We start from the raw sequence: 25,153 nt of genomic DNA, 5'->3' as shown, positions 1-25,153 counted from the left end.
TTTAATATAGACAATTATCTCAGTGGAGTTTCCACACTTAAACATAAAATACATCCCATTCGGGATTCCCAGAGATGACATAAGCAAAAAAAAGACACTCCATTCCCTATTTCAAATAAAATGGCCCTTTCTCACACAGAAACGGGTGTATTTCTGCCTGCGGAGGTGGCATAAGAGGCGCAGCGGTTAAACTCACCACACACACAAGCCTCCGCGTTCAACCAGCAACCAGACTCATCATGACATCAGCCACAGTCGTTATGACATCATCACCAGGGGGTCTCAGTGCGTCCAAACCCCAGTTGCCACAGGCCGGCAACACCACACTGCTCCGTATTAAACAGAGCCAGGGTTAGACCACACTTATGACTTGTGGAAATTGTGGGGTTTTATGAGTACAGTATACACTGTTCAAAATATCATTTTCCCTCTTCAAGAAACCTCAAGTCTGTTAAAATGCTCGTTTCAACTCCTGACTCTGTACCCTGGGCTATATGTCAGCAGTCTTTCTGTACAGTGGGAAAGAAATGTGGAAATAGTTAAAGAAAAATAAAGCCTTTACTGTAAAGATGATCTTGGTCTGGATCTGGGCCTCAAGGGGCCTAGACTTGGTTCTGGTTTTGACTCCAGTTTTGCTATGGGAAAAAAATTAGTAGTTTAGATTCTCAGGATATATTACATGCTTAGTTTATACAGCAGACAACTTTTATAAAATGCATAAATATCATGTGGCACCTTATATTTTCCAATTATCTTAGTAAGATGACATTTAATGTTTAGTTTTATGATAAAAGCCCTGTAGTTTAATGCAGTGCAATACAATGACGATTGAGAGATGAACGAATAAATGTTCCTCAAAAGCCTGATCATATACTATTTTAACATGATTTTCTTTTCTAAGAACTGATGTATGGATAATCAAGTAAACGTTAGTGGCTTCAGTCCAGTAAGTGTTCAGCTTGAAATATTAATAACAATATAAAAGTTAGGCCTATTCTTTTGTTTACGTTCAGTATCAGTAACGATCAATAAAAAGACATGTGTACCACTTTTAGAATTAGTCTAAAAGGCCTTTTACTTGGAAAAAAAGAAGAAGAAGCATAAACTACCTATCAGACGACAGAAAGTAATTAGTAGACTGTGTATGACGGGTTTTTCACCAAGGTTATTGATCACGTTGATCATTTAGACGCCTTAGAAAATTGCATATCAAATAATATTATGATACAGTAGGCTTTAAAGAGTTAATATAGAGTTAACTTATAGAAATAGCTTGTATTACCAATCGTACACACCACTGCTATCAAATTGCATATAAAAAAGCTCTTGTACACAAAACATGAAACCAGTCGTCTTCATCTCTCCAAACTGTGTTCACACCGCTCCATCTAGTGGTGAAGAGCCGCACAGCACTTTTAAATGAAACACCACGCGCATGCGCAGTACACAGCCGGCCCATAGAGCGATGTAAACATGGCAGCCTCCAGTGCTCGCTGTACTACACGTTGGCTGTCAGGCGGTTTACCTGGACTTCGCAGCACCTATGCACTTTTAAAGTCCTCTAGACACAGAGACATCGCGGCTTTGAGGATATGTTGGACGCGTAGTCATGTGACGGGGGGTAATTTAAGCTGCTGGAGGCGCAGAGGGTGTGTGACATTGAAGGGGGTACCAGGTGAGCTGGTTATGTGATCAAAGTTGTTGCGTTAGTGGAACAAGCTTATTTAGAATAAATATATCAGGTCTAACATATCACACTTTTGTGGACGTATTTGTCCATTTATGTGTAGTATCAGAGAAGTTAAAAGAGATGATGCAACTGACTGACATAATTGCCAATATGAGTAAAGTGACAATATAATTTTTTTTTTTATCATTGTTACAATAATAGTTATTGTCACTAACGTTAAAGTGTGGTATCTTGGATTTAAGATTGAATGTGTGATATTATAGACAACAGTTCACAAAAAAAGTTGTTACATTTTAGGTAGGAATAGAAACCACTTTCTATGTCCAATTAACGTTACTTTGTCTGTTTTTGCACCACCATAGAAATTATTTCCAAACAAACTCATGGCTAGATAAACAAAAGTTTGCGTGTTTCCGAGCAGCATACAGCAGAATTAGTGTTTTTGGTGAGTGAAGGATTCGATCATAAGGAGAAGTTTTGTTCCTGAATGCTTCAGATGTGCATATGAGCAGTGAATGATTCAATGATTCACTCATAATACACGTGTCGCCACCTACTGGCGTGGTTATGTAAACTGCAGAAAGAACGGCTGAGAAATCCCCACTGGCTGACATTTCATTACTCCCTACATTGCAAAAAAACAATGAAAGAGATAACGATAGTGACACTTTTTCAATAAAGTGATGGAAATGTCTTTTTTATCTCATTCATAAAAGAAATAATGGTCTATATTATTGTTGAGTCTGTGTTTGTGTTCTTCAGAGTGGAGGAGTCACAGTGTATTCAGCTCTCATTTCTTCCACACTACTTCTGCCTGCCATCAGCAGGATTTCTATGACGTTTTGGGCGTTCCTCGGACTGCCACTCAGAAAGACATTAAGAAAGCCTACTACCAGGTTTGACAACCCATATGACAATAGATTCATATTTTTGAAGGATGGTTCACATGGGGGTTTAACATGGGTATTTTCACTCAGTTGGCCAAGAAATACCATCCAGACACCAACCCAGATGACCCTGAAGCTAAGGAGAAGTTTGCCAAGCTGGCAGAAGCCTATGAGGTGAGGAAAGTGTAATGTTGATTTTTTTTTTCTCTCTAAATGTCTTGCATTACATTATTATTTGGGTGAAAAATACAAAATTATTTTTTGCATAAAAAAAAAAGCCTATTTTTAGTACCATCATTTTTTTCCATTGTGACAGTGTTTAATGACAATTATTAAGCACATTCCCTCCACCCAAATCTCATTAATATAATGTAAAAATATAATTTAAATATTACATTTTAAAGGATTTTACATAGGTTTTATGCGTAAAGTAATATCATATTTATCTTTATAGTCAATGTTTACGTTACCATTCAAAAGTTTTAGATGGGTATGATTTTGTAATGTTTTTGAAAGATTTTTTAAGGATTCTTTGATGCATATCATGTTTAAAAAATAAAATGTATTGAGAAATGTTATATATATATATATATCTTTTTTTTTTTTTTTTTGGAAATTCATCAGGATCTTTAATTAGGTGTGTTTGCCGTTCTGTGTGTATAGACCCTCAGTGATGAGCTGAAGAGGAAGCAGTATGACACGTACGGTTCTGCCGGTCCCAGCACGAGTGGGGCGGGACAGCAGCAGTACTGGAGAGGCGGGGCCACTGTGGACCCAGAAGAGCTGTTCAGGAAGATCTTTGGAGAGTTTACGGGGGGGCGTGGCTTCGGAGACGTCAACTCCATGTTTGATCAGGCACCTGAAGTGAGACACACAGTGACGACTGTCCCTCATTTGTGTTCCTCTTTAAATTCCCACCACCTGAACCCTCTCTCTCTCTCTCTCTCTCTCTCTCTCTCTCTCTCCATAGTTTGTGATGGAGCTGACGTTCACGCAGGCTGCCAAGGGCGTGAATAAGGAGATAACGGTCAACATAGATGACGCCTGTCCACGCTGTGACGGAAAAGGTCATGAGCCGGGAACTAAAGTTTCACATTGTCACTATTGCAATGGCACAGGCATGGTGAGGACGCCATAGAAACCGTATTTGCAACCATATTTATTTTCCTTAAATTTTTTTGAATAATTGACTCTTTTATGCAGGAGTCTATTAGCACGGGCCCGTTTATGATGCGCTCAACGTGTAGACGGTGTGGTGGGCGGGGCTCTATCATCATCACCCCTTGCGTTTTGTGCCGGGCAACTGGACAAACCAAACAGAAACAGACCGTCATGGTTCCTGTGCCTGCAGGTGTGCTGCGTTGTACAGTAGGTGTACAGAACGAACTGTGGTGAACGTATGAGGTACTGACTGTCTTGTGTGGATGTGTTTTAGGTATAGAAGACGGACAGACAGTTAAGGTGCCGGTCGGGAAGAAATACATTTATATCACGTTCAAGGTGAGTTGAATGGCATTCGCAATCACAAAGCCTATATATTTACTCTATGAACATGGAAAACAGCGTTAGATGGACCGACGCCGAAGTCCAGGCACTTCTCGACATTAATGCTAAGGAGGGAATCCAACGCGACTTTGAAGGAACCAAGCGAAACATGATTATGTATTTCTGCTCAGTTTGTGACATTGGGCATCAACCAGTTTTTTTAAACACTTTTTATTCATGTTTGTAGTTCTGAACCGAATCCTCCTTCAAAGCGCAATGGGTTGTGGGCAATATTAGCCGTTATAGTGAGCACTGATCCACACTTTGAAAATCTACCAGAAATAGCAGACCATCTGGAGACTTTTGGCATACTCTTTTCAACATGCTATGCTTTGGGAGACACTTTTTCTAATCTTACAGACTATTGAGGATGGACAGTGTATGTACTTTGGGGTTGGTTGGCTAGTTCCTATAATTACCCTGTCCAAAGTGTCCAAATACTATTTGTTTTCATTTTGAACTATGTATCATTTTATGAATCTAAAACCTAACAAACTTATTTTTTCAAATGTTTTTCTTGTGATATCATTAAAATACATACGTTTTGTTTGTGTTTGATTATATCTCAGTTTTTCTTAGTTTATCTTAAGTGTTCATATACTTTTTGGGGCCTGAATATGATCATTTTTACAATTATTGACCTATTTATTCTCATTACAGATTTTCCTTATGCCTACTATTATATACATTTATTTACCTGTACTGTCCCTTTTAGAAACTCCTTTTAATGTCATCTTCATAAATTATTCCTATTTATTAAATAAGATTAATCTGCAAAACTTTATTATTTTTACTTGCATTGATTTTTGTTTTGTTTATTTTCACACTATTTGTTTACTTTACATTCTCTACTGTTACTTCACTTTTAGTAACTCTAATTTATGAAGAAAACAAATTAAATAATTACTGTTTATTTCATTTGCTAATTGTTAATTTCAAGCTGCTATTATCTTTTATTTTTATTTAATTCTACACGTATTGCGTTTTAATTTAAACTAGTGTTTTATTTCATTTTATACTTCATATATTTTAGTTTTTTTCTACTGTTATATTACATTTACTATCCCTTTTGTTAACCGTTCTTAAATTAATGTTATTCTTCTGATTTATTCCTATTCATTAAATTGCTAATTGTTGTTGTTAATTTCTCATTTTCCTATGCTCTTACCGTTTTCTCTCTCATTTTATTCCAAGCAATTTGCACGTGTGTGTATCTCACTTCCTGTGTTGCAGGTCCAGAGGAGTCCAGTGTTTCGTCGTGATGGGGCCGATATCCACTCTGATGTGATGATTTCAGTAGCGCAGGCGATTCTAGGGGGAACAGCCAGAGCTCAGGGCCTGTACAGCTCCATCGACATTGCGGTTAGAAAATAAAAAACACGGAGTGGAATTCGACACCGTATTTTATGACTAAAAGAGGAAATGTGTTTCTTGCAGATTCCTCCAGGCATTCAAACAGACCATAAGATCAAACTGGCTGGAAAAGGCATCCCACGCTTGAATAGCTTTGGCTATGGAGACCATTATGTATATATCAAAATCAAAATTCCTAAGTAAGAGACTTTCACAGACACGCACGCCTATATGAACTTCCAGTTTGTGTTTGTCTAATAAATCTCATGGATCATCTACAGGAAACTGACACATAAGCAGAGAACGTTGCTTTTAAGTTATGCAGAGGATGAGATGGATGTGGAGGGAGTTGTTACTGGAGTAACCAGACCAGCCACCGGTAGATCAACAAACACCTCCATACACACAGACAAGAAGAATGCAAAGTAATCTGCCTACACCTACCTCAAACTTAAGCTTTTTTGATAAATGTTTGTGTGTTTATTCAGGTAGTTCTCAAGCCGGACAGACCTCAGAATCAGGGCAGAGCAGAGAGGAAGAGCCAGAGAAAGAGGAAGGGGGATTTTTCTCTAAACTGAAGAAGATGTTTACCTGAAGATCATGGAAGGAAGCAGTCTTGTGATGTTTTAGTGTAGACTTGGTGTGTATGAGCAGTATATCCAAAAGTGGGCCACTAAAACATAAACAGTGTCTTACTAGTTTTGAGAATGATGAACATTTTAATTTTCAGTCAGTGTCTTTTAAATCATCACAATGGTTGATGCACAATGATTATTACCAGTACAAATTATTTTTTCCATTTTTTTTTTCATTCAGGTAAACAATCTCGTATTTCTATTCTACTTGAAGGCCAAAGACATGAAGTGTGAAAGGAGCACAAGAATGAAGCGCTTTTACCCAGTAGAGGACATCTCTAATCACTCGTCGTGTCACATTTGCTCATACAAATTAATTACAGAAGAGGCAATTTCAGATTCTTTGAAATTAAATATATATATAAAAAAGCATAACCACCAATTCTCAGCCTGACCATGACATATGGGCTCTCTGTGTTAAATGTGTGCTGTTTGGTGTGTGGTGTTGTTTTTTAAGGGGAATGTCTGAATAAATTAAGTCACAAGAAATCTGTTTTGTTATACACTAACAAACAGAACTGTAATAAAATGAAGTAATACAGTTAACACTAATAAGGTATGAAAGGCTATATTTTATTGTTAAAATAGTCGAGCATTTCTTGTCTGGTCACAGCAACCCTTCAGAAATTGTATTCTTTGAATATTTACTCGGTTGAATACGTTTTACTCTGTAAACAGAATACAACCAATGTCTCCTTAAATTACTATTTATTTAATCAGAATATTTTGTTGAAATAAATTTCGCTGAAAAAGCAATCTATTACTCAAAGAAAATTTATTCATTTTAAAAAATCGAAAAATAATTGGCGCCAAAAAGATGTGCGCAAAAGAGCTGCTCGAGCTCTCTCTGACAGGGTCAATATCAGACGATGCTTCGTAAGTACTGACAGTATATCGCTCCCTATTATAGCTATGTACATTACAAAAATTACTTTTGTTCTACTTAATTTTGTTCAAAAAGGCTTTGGCATACATATTTAAAATGCACAAAATACTTTTTACCTCATTTTAACCGTGAAACAAGCGTTCTCATTGGCACCGTCTTTCCTCTCCACTAGGTGGAGGCCTTGCTTTGATAATTAAAGACTGCATTTCTGAGAGGTGAGTGAATGGGAAAGTAGGCCTATCTGTATAAATGTAAAAATTAGTTAAGCACTGAAACATCATATGTGACATTAAACTTAAATCCCCTAGTGAGGTGAACTTACTAGTTCTGTTCTGCATTAATATCTCAGTCTGTCCCTATTAGAGTCAGAATCTCCAGTGCATTCATGGATGTTGATTTCCTCCATGTTTTTGTTATTCAGCGTGTCGCTTGTGGCTTCTACTTCAGCGCATTGTGAACAATAATAACAATATGGAGACTTCAGTGTATCTTCTGGGCTTATCTGTCTATAAAAACTATCCTTATAGAATGTCCACAGTCTGGACAAACAAAACTAGAAAATGTAGCTACATAGTGACCTCTTAAGTGACTTTGAACCATGGCGTCAACCCATGATTTGTTCTTTTGACTGGGAGACAGTCCCTGGATTTTGAGGATGAGGAGTAAGTGGAATCTGGAGTTGTATAAATGCAAGTCAATTTGGTCTCCAAAACAGCAGGACCATCACAGCAACGTCAATGTACAGGGACTCGTAAGTACAGACACTGGCTCCAAATACCCAACTGACACTCCAATACACAGTAGCTTTGCCCAGAGGAATCCCAGAAAGAGACTGCGTATGGAGGAATGTCAATCCGTAGTTGTGTTTGTTCTCTGCTGCTCCTTGGATACTCAAAGCATCACTCGTCACAGTGTCTTTACAAAGCCGAAGAAATGTGAACTACAAAAGTAAATAATGTACGGCACACTAGGCTAACTGACCTTAAAGCAAAACCCTTAAATTCTTAAGTCAATAGGCAGCTATACTGAATGAATGGGTAATGTATAAACCTGTAGGTTGTAGTATGTAGGTCATTCTCTGCACAGACATTCTAGCACAGACAAAATGGTTTAACTGCACTTACACACTGCTGTTTGTATACGCCTCAGGAGCTGTAGGATTACATAGACGGGTCAAAAAAGGGTGAAGTCCATAGAGAGAAATATGAGCAAACAATATAATTAGTAACGCAGTAATATGTTGTATAAATTACTGTTCATGATCCCTTAAAATGCACTTTATGGTCAGTTGAGTGTAGAAGTTTCAAAAATTGTGTCAAAATAAGTAATATATTTTTTAAATAACATATTTTAACAACCTTTATTAATACATGTGAAAGTACACAATTATTTTTTTAAATATATTTTTAAAGAAAACTTTAAAAAAAATAATACCATGAATTCATTTACATATCATTAAGAATATTTTTGATACTTCATAACCTTTCAAACCCTGCTATGACATAAAATGGTTAAATTATATAAAGAAAAGTTTAACTATAATATCATTTTATATAATTAGAAAAATGTATTTTAACAAAACTGCTTTGTTGTTGTTTTTTCTAATAAATACTATTTTATTTTATTATTTTTTTTCACTTTTTTTTTCATTAAGATATATCAGGACAGTTGTATCACCCTGACATTTTTTAAAATAATGCTTTCCAAAATATCTTTAATTCATTAATTAATTAATTAATTAAAACCAGCTGGATTTAAGTCATTTTTATAAATTAATTGCTTGTATTTTTTTGGATAAATGAATAGACAGGATGAAAAATGAGCATTGTATCGCTGACTCAGTTCACATGGCAGCATCAAATTTGCAGCTGTTGAGCGTACTAACAGAAAATACATTTTTTAACAATCAAGAAGCAAGTTCTTCATCAAATGCATTATGCAGGTTTCCAGTAAAATGTTACCACATAATGTTCAAACCTTTTCTCTTCATGCAGTTTCTGGTTGGGTATTTGATAGTTTGAGGTGCTTCCATTGAGATGGAAAAACGTATTGAAGTGGACGTTCAGACTGTGGTTGGCGGCTGTCTTCTGGTAGGGCAGTAAAGGGGAAAAGGGCTCCTTTGTGTGGCTGACTGAGGAACATAAAGTACAGTAGTAAGCTCTGATTACTTTTAATGTGTGTGTGTGTGTGTGTGTGTGTGTGTGTGTGTGTGTGTGTGTGTGTAATGTGAAGTTGGTGGAGGGCAATATAGTGGTTCTTCCTGGGCCAGCGCCCTGTGTAGCACTGCTCTCTGTACACACACTTCTCTACACTGATATATATCTCTCCCCTGCTTAATGGCAGGCTTTCCACAGGAACTGCAAAGCTCTGATCAAGGCAACAAATTACTAGATTGCCACCATTCCCACTGACAGACCATGGGGGGGTGTATTAGTGGTAGTAAAAAAAAAGTTCCAGACCCAAGACAAAATTCAAACCTCAAACCATCAAGAAGTAAAGCTTGTAAAAGCATATTAAAGAAGTACAGTGGCCCTTGTAAGTAAAAGTAAAGTACTTGGACACTTTTGCATTCTTAAAAATGTAATTTTATTAGATTAAATGTTTTAAAGGCACACTATGTAATTCTTCGCCACTAGAGGTCGCTTATTCAAAACAAAGGTGTAACTTGATGCCTTGAATTCGCTAAATCATGGGAGTTGTTGTCTTCACCTCTACAGCCGGTGGAGAATGCAACGGAACTTGGGCAGAAATCATATTCATGGATGACCGGTAATGTATTAAAGATTTATTAACATTACGAAAGCCGCTGGAGCGATTGCTAATGAGAGACGAGCGCGACATGTGGCTCGAGAGCAGTGGAGCTTTAATTATGCCTTAGGCGCCGCTTCCGCTTCTTCCGGTCATGAGTATGTGGGGTCTGTTTTATCAAATTGGATACATTTGAGTGTGTTGAAAGTTGTTATAATGCAACTCTGTGCGTTCGCTCGGCGGCTACTATATGAGACACTTGTTGCTCACTGCAGTGAGCTAGACCGATATTAGGCATGGTAAAAATGGTACTCGCGGTAAATCAAGAAAACGAGATTTAAACAAAAACACTAACTGTGTTGAGCTGTATAACAATGATTAGTTTTCTGTCGATGAATGTATCCAAACAGTTGCTCACCTGTCTAATAAAACGGGTATGATGTCACTGATAGGCGACGCACGGACACGGCCCGTGTCCTGATTAAAACTGCTTGTTTTTCTGGATTTAAACATTCTTGGAAACATTTGGGATAACGTAAGTACACATATCAACAAAATATATAACATTGTTCTAGTGGTTTTTGGATATTTTGATCCAAAAATCTTACATAGTGTACCTTTAAGCAGAACACTATAGAATTGTAACAAGGAGCATTTGGCGAGTGCTTTAGCGACCTGCAGGCCTTCAGAGAGTCTTATACGACCTGCATAGCACAGGTGTGCTGGATTACCGGGTGGAGACTAGGTAAGTATGCGAGGGTCTGTGCGTGGAGCCGCTGGGTCACCGGGCCGCCATAAACATCAGCTCAAACACAGAGCGGGAGTTGGAGGAGACACCACTACCATCCCTGCCCTGGGGTCATCCTAGCAGAAGAATGATATAATACAGACTCATCTGCTAAAGCAACACACCCCGCCGTACCCTCTGGACGTCGAAGCGTGTGTCTGCATGCACCTTGCGTTGTGTGCATTTTTGGAGTGATGGAAGTTGATGGTTTAATCTCCGACTGTAACTGACCGCCGAGCAGCTGGACGAGACGGAAAGTGGAAGACGGCTCTCTTTGAAATATGACAGATGATAGCATGTGATCTTGGCCATGCGAAATGCTTCACCTCGACCTTTTCGTCATCTCTCATTCTGCGCGGCGTTCCTTCGTGGCCTTTTGTTCTGTTCCTCTTGTTTTTTTTTGCTCTCCTTTCTCTCTCTGAGTCGTGAGAATTCTTGCAAATCCCCGCTGAGAAGCAGTCTTCTCTCCCGCTGCTGATTGTTCAAAGCTTTAAAATGGGAAAATAGGATGTGTATGTTTTTTTAACACAGCTTTTTGCGGTTTCGCCAAGCATTTTTCCAGCTAGGACCGTTTTAGCATTACACGATAAAACCCAAACTGGACTTAATCATGTTCCCTCCTTGCCACTTAATGTCGGAGGAGCGGGAGGGTCTGAAACCAGACGATATCCTGAGGAGACCAAGAGCAAGACCACCCACACACAGACTCCCGCTCGATAGAAAACCTGAGCTGGCTCCGTTTCCACAGCCGCCCTTCTGTTCTCAAAGAATACCTGAACCCATGACATCATTCTTCAACTGTAGGAGACAGAAAATAGATGGCTGTGATCTCCTGGGTACAATCATGCACTGATGACTGAAACATATCAGAAGTTGGAGATCAAGGAGTGCGGCTGGGTGTGTTTATAAAAGCAGCATGGGATTTTATGTGAATGAGAGCCGTATGTGTGTGAGAGGAACCGTCTGAATGACTGTAGGAGCATTAAATCTACAGCGCCTCAAAGAAATTATGTTAAACATGAGATTCTGGGGTTGCAGTCTGAATTGAATGTGATCAGATAAAACAACCGGATAAAATAATGTTACATTGCTGGATGCACACAAACAACAAACACACTGCACAGAGGGACCAGTGTTAGTCTTATGAGCAACTTCTTTTAATGAAAAGATTCATAAACTCAGACGTTATCAGTTTAAACAAAGTCCCTTTATTCAGCTTCCATCTTGGTAACGCATCCATTTTATATCTATGTAATCCAAATGCTTGTGAAAAACATAAAATACTACTAAAATATATTATAACTGGGAATTGTAATAATTAATCACATTAAATAATAATATTATTTATTAATTTTAAATAATTAAAATTGTTTTATTATTTGTTTATTTAAATGAATAAAAGTATTGTTTTATACGTAAATACCTGTGTTTAATTATGATCCATAATTCCGCTTTTGAAACAGAATGCGGTGGGGAACAATGCATTAAGGCCTGTTAACACCAAGAACGATAACTATAAAGATAACCATATTAGCGTCCACCCCAGTGGACGATATTGTTTTGTTTATTCTAAGCGTGTGCTTGCCTGTCTTTTTAAATGCCCGAGCTCGTTACAGCAGGATGGATTCTGATTGGCTGTCTATGTTTTTATTATTCATCAGCTGGATAAAATGATTCTGAAAGTGATTCCAACAATATCGTTTCTCTGTGCCATTATCCTTATAGCTGTGGTGTGATCTCTGCTATTCTTTAATATTGAGAATGATTTTTAGAACTATATCTTTATCGTTATCTTTATACTTATCGTCATTGGTGTGAACGGGCCTTTAGTGTGTGTGGTAACAATCTCCCTCCATCTGGTCTTTGAGCTCTTATGTTGATCTGAGCCACTGAAAGCAAGCCAGTCAGGCTAAGTGCTGTTATCTAATGACACCTTCGTTTGAGAAAACTAACTATTTTCAACACCAACCCTGTTTAGATCACAGGATGTCCTGAAGGCATCCTCACATTTATCTAACCCGATTCCTTCTGCACTCTCCATAGTCCCAGGTTAAGCCAGGGGCCTGTGAGATTTGAGACCAGCACCTTTTTTAAGTCCTCCCCAGTGTTTTTAGGTTCTCTGATGTTGAGGTCAGTGACTTCCGTACACTAACGCCTCTAGCAATGGTTTCAGCGTGTCTCGCTGTGCTGATACAAATGTGTTTTAAAGTGATAACCTTTATCCAGGACCACCAGGTCTCTCACTTCACTTGTACCCCCAGGAAAGGAATCAGTCCCTGAGCTCAAAGGCCAAGTCCAATCCCACCGTCACCATCTCAAAAACATTCCACTGTTGCACAATCCTTGCAGCCTTTAGACATTTTGGCTACGTGCCCTGCCAAAAAAAGGATTTAGACACCTAAGGCATATCTTAAGCTTGTTCATCCTCATGAAGCTCCTCTGTGCCCTAAGGCAATGAATTAGAAATTTGTCTCCTAATATCTCAAAGACTCCTGAAAGTGCACCAATCAAATCGCAGCAGATGTCACAGAGGGTATTGGGTCCATCCCGTAACAAGGCTTGCACAGAATATTTTTCTTTTTCCTCTTGATCGCCACAGTTTTCTGCATTTAATTCAGATGGATATCTTGTACAAGAACAGATGCATTACATCAAAGCGAAAAAGAGTCAGAAAGTGAATGAAGGCAGGCAAGGTGGCAGATGAAGAGGGCACGGAAGGAGGGAGAGTAAGAAAACAGCTGCATGAAGAGGAAGATGAGAGGATGAAGAGCAGGGATGTTGACAGGGAAGCTTTGGCTCACATGCACACATCTGGCGAGAGATTACAGCTGGCACGGCAGCATGCATGAGCGTGAGCACTACTGTAACTCCATCACTGCCTTTAGAAGTCATTCATTTCCATTGGAGATTTGATAGATTTGACAGTGACCGTTCACGATGCAACATTTGAGGAGATTTAAACTTTATGCATATAAGCAGCGACTACCGATGGGAGCTAAAATGCGTTTGATACAACCTTGCAAAACCTAAAAAAACTGAATAAATTCACCTGTCTCTTCATTTCCTCTCTCTCTTTCCTTTATTCTCTCTTTTTTTCTCCATATCATTTTCTCTTCCCTCACCCTCTTTTCCCCTTTGATGTGAAATGCATCTCAAATCTGAGGACATCATGATCACATTAAAACAGTTACCCGCTTGCCAGTGAGGCATTTGGTCTTTGATGAAAGGGGAAAAAAAATGAGAAGAAAAAAGTGACAGAGGTGGGCTTGTCAAACTCAAAATCCCTGTTCGGATCCTGCCCCGGCACGTATGGACAAGCAGGGCTTTCCCCGAGCAGCTTTGAACTAAAGAAAGCACAGCTATAAATCACATTATGTGTATATATATATATATATATATAATGTAATGTATAATGTGTTTTATGTTGGGATAGGGGTGAGATATGCCCGTTTTGTCAACAATCTACCCTACCACTTCAGGTCTCTCTCTCTTCTTCTTCTCTCTTTCTCTGACCCGCAGGCTTTCCTTCTCTTTATTGCTCTGCTCCTCTGATGTTCTTGCCCTAATCTTGGCTGTTCTGCAAGTTGAAAACCCCTTTTCTCTGTTTCCGCGCTGTTTGATCTTGCACGTTAAGCTCGAGGAGCCTTCCCAGAGCCGAGAGACCCCGAGGTGAGGAGTAGCATAGAACAAAGGACAGAATATTGTATAGCTTTGCTCACATGAAAACATAGATAAAACTCTCTAAAACTGGCATTTGCACGTAAAGATCAATGCTCAATTCTTGACATATTGCAATGTAAGTCACACAATACTGTACATGGACGTTCAAACTTTGCAGGTCGGTGGAAATGCAATGACTTGACCCTTGCTTTGAATCACTGCTGTGCTGGTGGAAATAAGAGATGTTTTATGAAGTCTAATAAATATTTATTCCTAGTCTAACTTAGCCAGACTATCAGCATAAACTGCCCACTTAAACAGGAAGGGACATCTGAACAATGCTTTTTTTAACTTGACATTTAGTGATGTGTAATCTGAAAGTCGGACATAGCACTGAAAGAAATCTAGCCAAATATTTTATGTAATTTATATTGCAACCATTGGCAAATCTAATGGCTAAAAAAAATTTACAATATATCAAAATTTACATATCAAAAAACGACAATATTTCATAACACTGTTTCAGTATTCTTATGACAAGAATCTGTATTTTAAGTGACATACGTATTTTTAAATGCTTTTGGCTGGGAAAAATGCAATATAAATCTATTCTAATGAAGAATTCTAAAATGCAGTCAAAATTCTTTAAAAAAAAAAAATCAATCGCAGTTTTAACGTACTGTGACACAAATATCAAGCGTTTTAAATTTCAGTGTCTGGTTATGAATTAAGGTAACAAATAGCAAAAAAAACTAATTACTTTTTGAATTTGGAGGGAGGGAGGGATGGATGGATGGATGGATGGAGGGAGGGATGGATGGATGGAGTAAAAATCCAAACTGTGACATTAAATGGATTTGGATCCACACCAAAAAGTCTGAAAACATCCTAAAAGCTTGAAACACAATATTCAAAAAAAAGACCTTTGTCCACTTTTGTTCATCTTTGAAACACAAATGAAGATATTTTTTATGAAATCTGAGAGATTTCTGTCCCTCCATTAAAAGTCTATTCACCCAAAACTCTGATGGTTCAAAACGTACATAAAGAGATCATAGATTTGAATTTTTGGGTGAACTAACCTTTAATGCACAATATTCTTAAAAAGCCACAAAAAAGTATCTTCTAAGTCAATAAAGAGAGCAGACACGTGCTCAAGGCTCTTCAAAGCTGTACAAAAGTGAGTTGGTTTTCCTGTGGGAATCCCTGAAGGAATTTAGGGCTGAATTAACTGAGCTGCTGAGTCACACAGTGGATGGGCTCTTGAGAGGATCTGCTCTTTCATCAACTGTGCAATAATGCTAAATCTTATTTGTTTTTCTTCCAAGAGTATGAAGCGTATGTGTGTGTATGTGAAAGGGAGCGAGACTGGAGGAAGGGGGGTGATGGAATCCCATCTTGCTTCTGGGCAAGTTGGCACCTGACTGCTTAACAAAGCCCCGGTCAGAGGTCAAAGGTCAGATGTCACGGAGAGAGAGCCCCTACGTGGAGCGTGCTGAATAAACTGCAGCTAAATCTTCCTTTATGTCCCTTTAACTCATCCTCTCCTTCGTTGTCCTCCCTTCTCTCCTCGGCTTTCTCTTTATCAGTCTAGTCCAGGCGTCTTGAGTTCTATTCTCTCTGTGTGATGTATGTAAGACAAGGGTGAATGTAAACCCAAGGGCTCCTCAATCATCTGTTGGAGGGAAACCGTTTAAAGCCTCAATCCACACTCAAAGTCCATTGTTTATTAGGTGACGCTGAAGGTGCAGACAGACTGACAATACACTGTACACTAGTGCAGATGTTGAAAAGGTCTAGAAATATGACGTTGCAGTGTAAGTTTGTTTTAAAGTTAACCCTCATGCTCGGTTGGGGTATAAAATACTGCGTGAGCACTTTAAAAAGCTCAAACAACGATTGAATTTAGGCTTTTATTCACATTTAAAAATTGATCAGCGAACATAAACAGAAGCTCAATCAAACCTGCCTCTTGCTGAAGCTCAAACGTGCTGCGTAACACAAGAATGAACCTCATTGGTTCTTGTTGAAACTCAAATGTGCTGCGTAACACGAGAATGAACCTCATTGGTTCTTGTTGAAACTCAAACGTGCTGCGTAACACGAGAATGAACCTCATTGGTTCTCGCAGAAACTCAAATGTGCTGCGTAACACGAGAATGAACCTCATTGGTTCTCGCAGAAACTCAAACGTGCTGCGTAACATGAGAATGAACCTCATTGGTTCTTGTTGAAACTGAAATGTGCTGTGTAACACGAGAATGAACCTCATTGGTTCTTGTTGAAACTCAAACGTGCTGCGTAACACGAGAATGAACCTCATTGGTTCTTGTGGAAACTGAAATGTGCTGTGTAACACGAGAATGAACCTCATTGGTTCTTGTTGAAACTCAAACGTGCTGCGTAACACGAGAATGAACCTCATTGGTTCTCGCGGAAACTCAAACGTGCTGCGTAACACGAGAATGAACCTCATTGGTTCTTGTTGAAACTGAAACGTGCTGCGTAACACAAGAATGAACCTCATTGGTTCTCGCAGAAACTCAAACGTGCTGCGTAACACGAGAATGAACCTCATTGGTTCTTGTGGAAACTCAAACGTGCTGCGTAACATGAGAATGAACCTCATTGGTTCTTGTTGAAACTCAAACGTGCTACGTAACACGAGAATGAACCTCATTGGTTCTCGCAGAAACTCAAACGTGCTGCGTAACACGAGAATGAACCTCATTGGTTCTTGTGGAAACTCAAACGTGCTGCGTAACACGAGAATGAACCTCATTGGTTCTCGCAGAAACTCAAACGTGCTGCGTAACACGAGAATGAACCTCATTGGTTCTTGTTGAAACTCAAACGTGCTGCGTAACACGAGAATGAACCTCATTGGTTCTCGCAGAAACTCAAACGTGCTGCGTAACACGAGAATAAACCTCATTGGTTCTCGCAGAAACTCAAACGTGCTGCGTAACACGAGAATGAACCTCATTGGTTCTCGCAGAAACTCAAACGTGCTGCGTAACACGAGAATAAACCTCATTGGTTCTCGCAGAAACTCAAACGTGCTGCGTAACACGAGAATAAACCTCACTGGTTCTCGCAGAAACTCAAACGTGCTGCGTAACACGAGAATAAACCTCACTGGTTCTCGCAGAAACTCAAACGTGCTGCGTAACACGAGAATGAACCTCACTGGTTCTTGTGGAAACTCAAACGTGCTGTGTAACACGAGAATGAACCTCACTGGTTCTTGTGGAAGCTCAAACGTGCTGCATAACACGAGAATGAACCTCATTGGTTCAAATGAGCTGCGTAACACAAGAATGAACCTCATTGGTTCAAATGAGCTGCGTAACACAAGAATGAACCTCATTGGTTCTTGTGGAAACTCAAACGTGCTGCGTAACACGAGAATGAACCTCATTGGTTCTTGCGGACGCTCAAAGTGCTCAATTGAGCTTCAAGAAGGACCAGATAGATTCATTCTCATTGAGTTAGAAAAAGAAGCAGAAACAAGCGATAAAAGCATTGCCTACGCAAATAATGCGATCATCAAACATTAAACAGCATATAAATCAAAACTCCCTAACATTACCGTATGAAATGTCGACATTTGTGAAATTGATCAAAAATGCTGGCAGTGGCTGGAAATTATTTGTTTTTAACGCTGGTGGGGAAAGAGTTAATATTACGAGAACTGATTACACACAAAAACGCCCTACATGAAAAACGTTACATTAGCCTGCCAAACTGATTTGTATACTCACACTTTATAAGTACACTCCTGACAGTTATTTACTTTATTCCAAAACCTAGTGAGCCACGTGTTTACATGCACTAATTTTCTTCAATTGGACTGAATCCAATCCAATTTCAGATTCTGAATGCTTTGTTTACATGAACCCGTCTGATTCACATATTAGTTTACATGTGAATTATATATATTCCAAACAAAACTTCAGCGCATGCGCAGTTGCCACAGTTACCAAGCCACCACGATAATGTCATCAGAGCTTCCACAAACATAATTATATTTTTTGCCTTGATGACATACAGATATATGTATAACGTTTTTAGAATTTTATCTCACCATGTCCACCATTTTGGCTCAGTGCATTATGGGATTGCCTTCTCCACCAAAGGAAACATTTGATAGCTATTTGGCTAATACAGGTTTTAGAACATATATCAGTTGGGGTCAAACTAATCTCAAACAGAAACAATGTTATTATATTGGATATTAATCGCTGTTCTGGAAAGTATGTCTACTTTGTTAAAATCGAGGAATATATAATTTTTTTAAATTAATTTTGGAACAACTACTATTTTTTAAAAAACATACAAACAGAAAGAAAATGATCACATGATCTAGAGGGTTAGGGACTAAATGTGAGGATAAATTGACTGGGCTTCCCCTTCTCTGTCTCCAATTCGTTCTCTCTTTTCTCTTTCTCTTCGTCTTGTTATGGTCCATTGGTCTTTAAATCACCAAACGCCTCGGGTTTCCCCTTTTCTGTAGTGTTGTTTTTACACCTCCCCTGTTCTTCATTCTCCCTGTCTGCTAAATTCCTCCTCCTTGTTTTCTAAACATCTCCTCCTTGTTCTGTGAAGTGTCTCCCTTGTTCTTTCGTTCCTCCTCCGTGTCTTTCCTCTCTCTATTTTCGCTTTGAGGTGTTGTTATTCTGAAGAGCCAGACATCCTCTGAATGGCATGCAGCAACTGCTTCTTTTCATTCTTCACTCTTGCCTTTATTCCTCTACTTCACCTCCCCTGCCCTTCATCTTGAGCCAGCACTTAAACCAGCCAGAGAGTCGAGCGTGAAGAGAAAGCAGGAGATTTAGCCGAAGTGCAGGTCACAGCAAGGAGCGAGAAGAGGATAAAAGAAGAGTGTCTTCAAACAGCTCTACATTTTCTCTGATAACTTAAACGGATGCCCAGATGCTGATCTTAAAGAGATGCTAAAGCTTTTTTGATTTTGAAAACTGAGCACATTTGAGTTGCCGAAGTGTTTCCACAACCAATTTATTGGGTGTGCGTGTGTGAGGGAGGCCATATTGGTGATTTAGTGATTCAACTTGTCAGCTCATAAGCTTCCCTTTGTCCTCGTGGTGAGGCTAAACCTGTTTCATCCCTATAATTCACTCCTTCAATAAAAAGACTTACTTTTGCTTCAGTGGCCCTGAGTACCCCTGCTGCCCTTTCTCCAAAATACTCTACCCCATCCCCTAAACTCCCTGCACCTTCGACCCACCACTTGCCCATTATCCGTTTAGACCCTTAAGGGCAAAACGAATTTGTTTTCTTTATTTCAATATAATATAATATAATATAATATAATATAATATAATATAATATAATATAATATAATATAATATAATATAATATAATATAATATAATACAACTTCATGAGAATTTGTGAAATTTCACAATATATATATATAATACTGTGAAATTTCACAAATTCTCATGAAATTATGTTATATTATGTTATATTATATTATATTATTGAACTAAAAACTTTTTTAAAGCTATGTAATAAATGGCAAAATATGCAGTATATATATATATAAACTGCATATTTTGCCATTTATTGCATAGCTTTAAAAAAAGTTTTAGTTCAATAAACAAAATCACTTTGGCACTGAACTTTGATTGTTCTCTGAACTTTTAATACTTTTAATAAAATACATTTACAATTAAAATCTATTAAAACTATATGTATTATAGTGATGCAAGAGACACAAAATCACTTACCTGCAGGGACAACAGTAAATTATAAAATTTAGCGTTATTACACAAACATATGTATTAATAGTTATTATATAAATATATAATAGTATGAATAATAATTAATATTACTATTTTAGCCTTAGCCTACTGATGTAACTGATGTAAGTTATAAATAGCCATATCTGTTAATCTGGATTAGAAATCCCAGGTCAGGATATATCCATCCTCTATCTCGCTTTATCTCTCTCTTTCTCGCATACTCATGTGTGCTTAGACAATAAAAGAAACGGTTTTAGCACCAAATCCCTTTGTGGAGTTTTCTATGGTAATCCCTGTGTCTATACAAGACATTGCTGCACTATATCCTGTAATTCTGGGAAATACAATCCCTTGTTTGAATGCGAGGCATGTGTCGGTGTGTTAAATGTGAGTAGAGTATCTCCCTTTCTCTCACCGACTCACTCGAGAGCCCTCACCCTGTCGGCTTCACCAGGCTTTTAATGGATTTGTATATAATGAAAAACTGCCGATGGATTAAAACAGAACGTGAGCACAACCAGAGTCGTCATCTCCGCCATGGGATGAACGGAACCAGGCTGTAATCCTGCAAATGGCTGGTGTTTGTGAGAGGTGGAGAAAATAAATAGGTTATGGGACAATCTGTGGCAAAAGGTACTGAGATTGATAGCAGTGGTGTCTTCTGGCAAGAGTTTCCTAATGTTTGGGAGGCACATGACCATATAATTCCACCCATAACAACGATAAGGGAATATAAATAGTTGTTCACTTCACTCCTTTCCAACAGTCCTTCCGGAATCCCTCCTCCACCTAAACTCCTTTTTTACTCGTTATACACTGTCAGAGATTTACACCCACTTTTTAAAACTGAAGATTATTTGTTCTTGAGTTTTAAGTCAAATCAAATTTGTGCCAAAGTTCAGTTTCAACTTTGTTTACTTGTGATTGATTTTGAGAAGTTCTGAAAACTAATAGACTAAACTTGACATTTTGAAGCATTTTGAATGTTTCCAGCTCATTTTATAATTACCCAAAACTTAAACATAGTTCATACCTTACGCGTGTTATCACGTCCGTCAAAAACTTAGGCTGGCAGTCGGTAGTATTAGAATTGAAAACACATGCTTGGGCTTCAATCACTTCATACAACATAATATTCATATTCAATCATAACATACAACATCTGATTCTGACATTCCTGATTTGAATATTTTCAATAATTTTCTATTCTTGACTGATAATTGATTTGGCAATAGATTAACTGTTAATTGATGAGTCCTTGTACTCGTCCAATTTGACTCTCATATGCTGATGTTATACATATTATAATCTTGACAGGTGATTTTTATAAAATGTAGTTTGATCACTATCTTCTTAGTTGTTTAAAAGATTAAGGAAATGAACAAAGTTTGATCAAATGATAGATTTTGTACACTTTTATGTATATCAGACAGGTATATAGACAAACAGACATGTTATTAAGACCAGTTCAAAAGAATTTGGTACTTAGATTTCTCTCTTTCACACTGACGCTCACAAACACAGACTCCCTGCTGTTTGAGTGACTGACGAGCGCAAGTAGAGAGTTCATCAAAAAGCACTTAGCATCCACAACACATCCTCTTATCAGTTCTTTTATCGCTCTCTCCTTCTTTTCGGCTCTCTCGCCCACCCTTCTTTTGTCTCAGCGTCTAACAGAGACAAAGTGGGAGTTCCATGGGGGGGGGGGGGGGGGGGCTCAGGGATGAGACACATTGTGTGTGTGTGTGTGTGTGTGTGTGTGTGTGTGTGTGTGTGTGTGTGTGTGTGTGAGGGACGGATTGACGGATGGATGAATGCTGTTGAAGAGCGACCATTTAGCTGATAGTGATCAGCCAGTTTAACTCAGATCCCCCCACCCAACTCATCAACCTCGCTCTCTTTTCCCCTGGCTCTGCACCTCATCCATCCTTTTGTTCTGGACCTGCATGTCTCTACTTCTCCTCATTGTTGCTCTGATTGAGCCTCAGTAGCTCCTCTATCACCACACACACATTCTCTCTCATCTCGGATCAAATCCTCCATCCCTCCCTCCCCCTCGAGAGTATTAACCTGCCCTGTTCCTCAAAGTAGAATGTCACAGCTGGACTAATCCTCCATATGCAGACCTAAGACACTGAAGAACTAGACGCAGCACTGCTGACAGTTTACACTTCCACTTAGGTGACTTCGTTTAAATTCATACACTTCCACTATTGGCTGCATCTTCCAATCTGATCTCAAATTCATAAGTTTCAAATTCGATTTTGTATGAATTCTTACGATCTGTTTCGTACAAAAACATAGTACATATTGTAGGTAAAACATCAACATGAAGGCCCCTAAATCTAACCACAATGTACATAAACATACAAATGAGATTGTGCGAATACATTAGAATCTGCCACGAATTCGCCAACATGGGCGAAGAAAATCTCCAAGAGATGCACTGGAGGAGGTTCTGAAGCCATATTTAGAAGCAGGGCTTGACATTAACACCCGCCAGCAGCCGATGGATTTCAGCAGTGGCATGTAACGCAGTCACGCCTACTAGTCACTGTGGCAGGTTGAATTTTATATATAATATATACATTTTTCAATTGTAGTATTTTAAAAAGGCGTCTGAAACTATAAACTAAGTGCAATGTAGTGTTGTCAAAAATTGCATTTTTTTCAATACATATCGATACTACTGCAATGTCATTTGCAATATCTGAAACGCTTCGAATACACATTTTCCGCAGGACAGAACTACGAGACCAGCTGTGCTTTCTCGCTCTCATGATCTCTCCGACAGCGAGTTGACACACAAACCCGCCTCCATTCACTCACTCGTTTCATTTGCTCCGTATGAATATTGTTGGTGTTACAGGGCTTGAATTTCGGTGTGAGATTGCGTGTATTGTGCATAATTTTACTCATTCCCACAGATTTTGTGCTAAGACCCAAAGCCACCTCTCAGTACTAAATCAAGTTCTTTTTAGCTGCTTATTGCACTTAAACAGTACCCTGGAAATCCAGAGTTCTCGCGAGAGCACAAGTGTAATGATGCTCATTAAATATGCCCTTGTATCCGAGCTGCACCAATCACATCCGGTTATCTGAAATAGGCGGGCCAGAGGCGAGCTAAACAGATGACGACAGCGCTGTGACGTCAAAGTCATTAGTAAACATTGCAAGATGGCTATGGATGAACACCAGTTGTTTGAAACGGCTTTGGCCGCTACAATGAACGAGTTAGACTTGGCTTTTTATCTAAAAGAGGAACAGAAGACGGCGGTCGAATCCTTCCTTTGCAAGAAGGGCATTTTTGCTGTTTTGCCGACCGGATACGGCAAGAGTCTAATCTACCAGTTAGCTCCGCTGGTAGCTAAGCGATAACTTGTTGTGATTGGTCGTAGTGTTATCCAATTGCGTGCAGTGAGATTTTCAAATGCATGCTTGGTGCCGCCCCTCGATCTGGCCGATTTTCATTAGTCGATGCCAGACCATTAATCTTTCAGATTTAGGTCTGGATTTGCAGGCTACTTAAACAGTCAGATACACATAAAATAATGTCATAATACCAGTCTTGGCAAGTATTCACATAAACACAGTCAGTTATGTTTTAAGTGAACGTAAACAGTTGAGAAGGAAAACGCATGTGTAACAGTATAATGGATCCGTGCTTCAGGTTTTAAAGTGACCACAGCCTAATATACCTGTGATAATATTAAAAATATCTATATGTTAGTTTTTCCTCATGGTATTGATGTCAAATTTGCAGCCAGTGAAAATCCTGAGTGGATATTAACTTTAGTTAATGTGCTAGTGAGAAAAAATTTTTTATGTCAAGCCTTGTTTAGAGGCTAGAATTTAAAACACTGTTGAGTGCTTTTGACTACTTAACAACCACACAGAAACCCCATACAACCACCAAGCCATGCTCTCAAAAACACCCAGAACACCCTGTGGCGTAAAGTTTTACAGTGATTTTACCACAGGTAAAATGGCTTTTAGCTATTGTTACTACATTACTGTGGTAAAATCACTGTAAATCATGACTTTGAGTGGCTTCTTGCTTTAGTATGACGGCAGTCACCGTAGAATACACTGTTGAATAAATGTCAGGTATGTTGTGACAAAAGATGTGAGATCACTTGTAGCCCTTCAGTCAGAAAGCTTAAAACAGGAAATGGACATGCATGCCTGGAGGCCTGGGTTCACAGCGTTGGATCTTTCATATCAGATCAACACTTTGTGAAACAAAAGCCATTTTCTTAAGAACAATCACGTTGTGTTATAGAGACTATATTCAGTTCTACCCCGGAGGAGAAATACTTTCTCTATGATATCAAAAGATGTCAGTTGCTGATGTAAGGATAAAACAAATGAAGTGGTTGTTTATTGTACTCACAAGAAAGCTTTCAGAAGAGAGAGGGAAAATGAGAATGAAAGAAAGAAAATGGGTTGAAATGTGAGTCTGAGAAACAGATTCCCTGTATCCTTTCCTTTGTTTGCTTCCATCTGAGGTCAGAAACCCGAATCCATCAGACAGTCCAGGAAAAGGCCATTCTGTAATTTACACTATTAACGGCAATAAACCTGATTTCCACACATGACAGAGTTTTAACAGCTGAATTAAGCTTCTGTACTTCAACTTAAATTGCGTGAAACAGATCTCTCTTGTCCCTCTTTTTATCACTTTTTTCCGAGGCTAAACGAGCTCAGACTTTTCGAAACCTAGTGAACTGCCTCTCTTTTTGAAAGATAGACAGACAGAACAACTTGCACTCCTCACAAGAAACGCAAGGGAAACTCGAATAAAAAATGAATTCTAGCGTTAGCATGTTGCATGCTAGCATTTTAGCATATCAGCATTTTTTTTTTTTTACATGAAATCAAAATGGACATTTTCCATTTTGTTCTTGTTCGAGAAGCCAATTCAATACAATAGGGAAGAAAAGATTAGCCTATCGCAATTATTGTAACATGCCAAATTTAACACTGGCATGTTGCTAAGATAATAGCATGATATACAAATACGCAAAAATACAGCACATGCAAAATGGTTAAAATAGTCAATTTATAATTCATCAGTACTTTTAGGTATTGAATGAAATGTACTTTAATCGACATTTTTACATTCTGGCCTTATCCTGCCTGTTTTTTGGAAAGTGGACGTGTTGGTTTAAGTACTATAAAATACACCCACACAT

The 25,153-nt window shown here is 38.6% G+C and overlaps 1 protein-coding gene across 1 annotated transcript; it reads left to right on the top strand.

Annotated features, from left to right (window-relative positions):
- Positions 1-1,439: 1,439 nt before the first annotated feature.
- On the top strand, positions 1,440-6,876 carry dnaja3b (DnaJ heat shock protein family (Hsp40) member A3b). The gene is made up of 12 exons (XM_084117254.1): positions 1,440-1,675; positions 2,453-2,586; positions 2,668-2,751; positions 3,241-3,441; positions 3,548-3,700; positions 3,781-3,928; positions 4,013-4,077; positions 5,356-5,484; positions 5,560-5,675; positions 5,757-5,854; positions 5,964-6,115; positions 6,292-6,876. The coding sequence occupies exons 1-11, from the start codon at positions 1,474-1,476 to the stop codon at positions 6,068-6,070; spliced, it is 1,437 nt and encodes a 478-aa protein (XP_083973380.1). The 5' UTR covers positions 1,440-1,473; the 3' UTR covers positions 6,071-6,115; positions 6,292-6,876.
- Positions 6,877-25,153: the final 18,277 nt, after the last annotated feature.

This window comes from Abramis brama (assembly GCF_963993115.1).
Source record: "Abramis brama genome assembly, chromosome: 6".
NCBI lineage: Eukaryota > Metazoa > Chordata > Actinopteri > Cypriniformes > Leuciscidae > Abramis > Abramis brama.
The sequence above is the reverse complement of the archived record's forward strand: the minus strand, read 5'-3'. Positions and strand labels throughout refer to the sequence as shown.

Coding starts and splice junctions, on each gene's coding strand:
- dnaja3b (XM_084117254.1), top strand. CDS start 1,474: ATGGCAGCCTCCAGTGCTCGCTGTACTACACGTTGGCTGTCAGGCGGT. Junction 3,929..4,012: donor CATGGTTCCTGTGCCTGCAG/GTGTGCTGCGTT, acceptor GATGTGTTTTAG/GTATAGAAGACGGACAGACA. Junction 4,078..5,355: donor ACATTTATATCACGTTCAAG/GTGAGTTGAATG, acceptor CCTGTGTTGCAG/GTCCAGAGGAGTCCAGTGTT.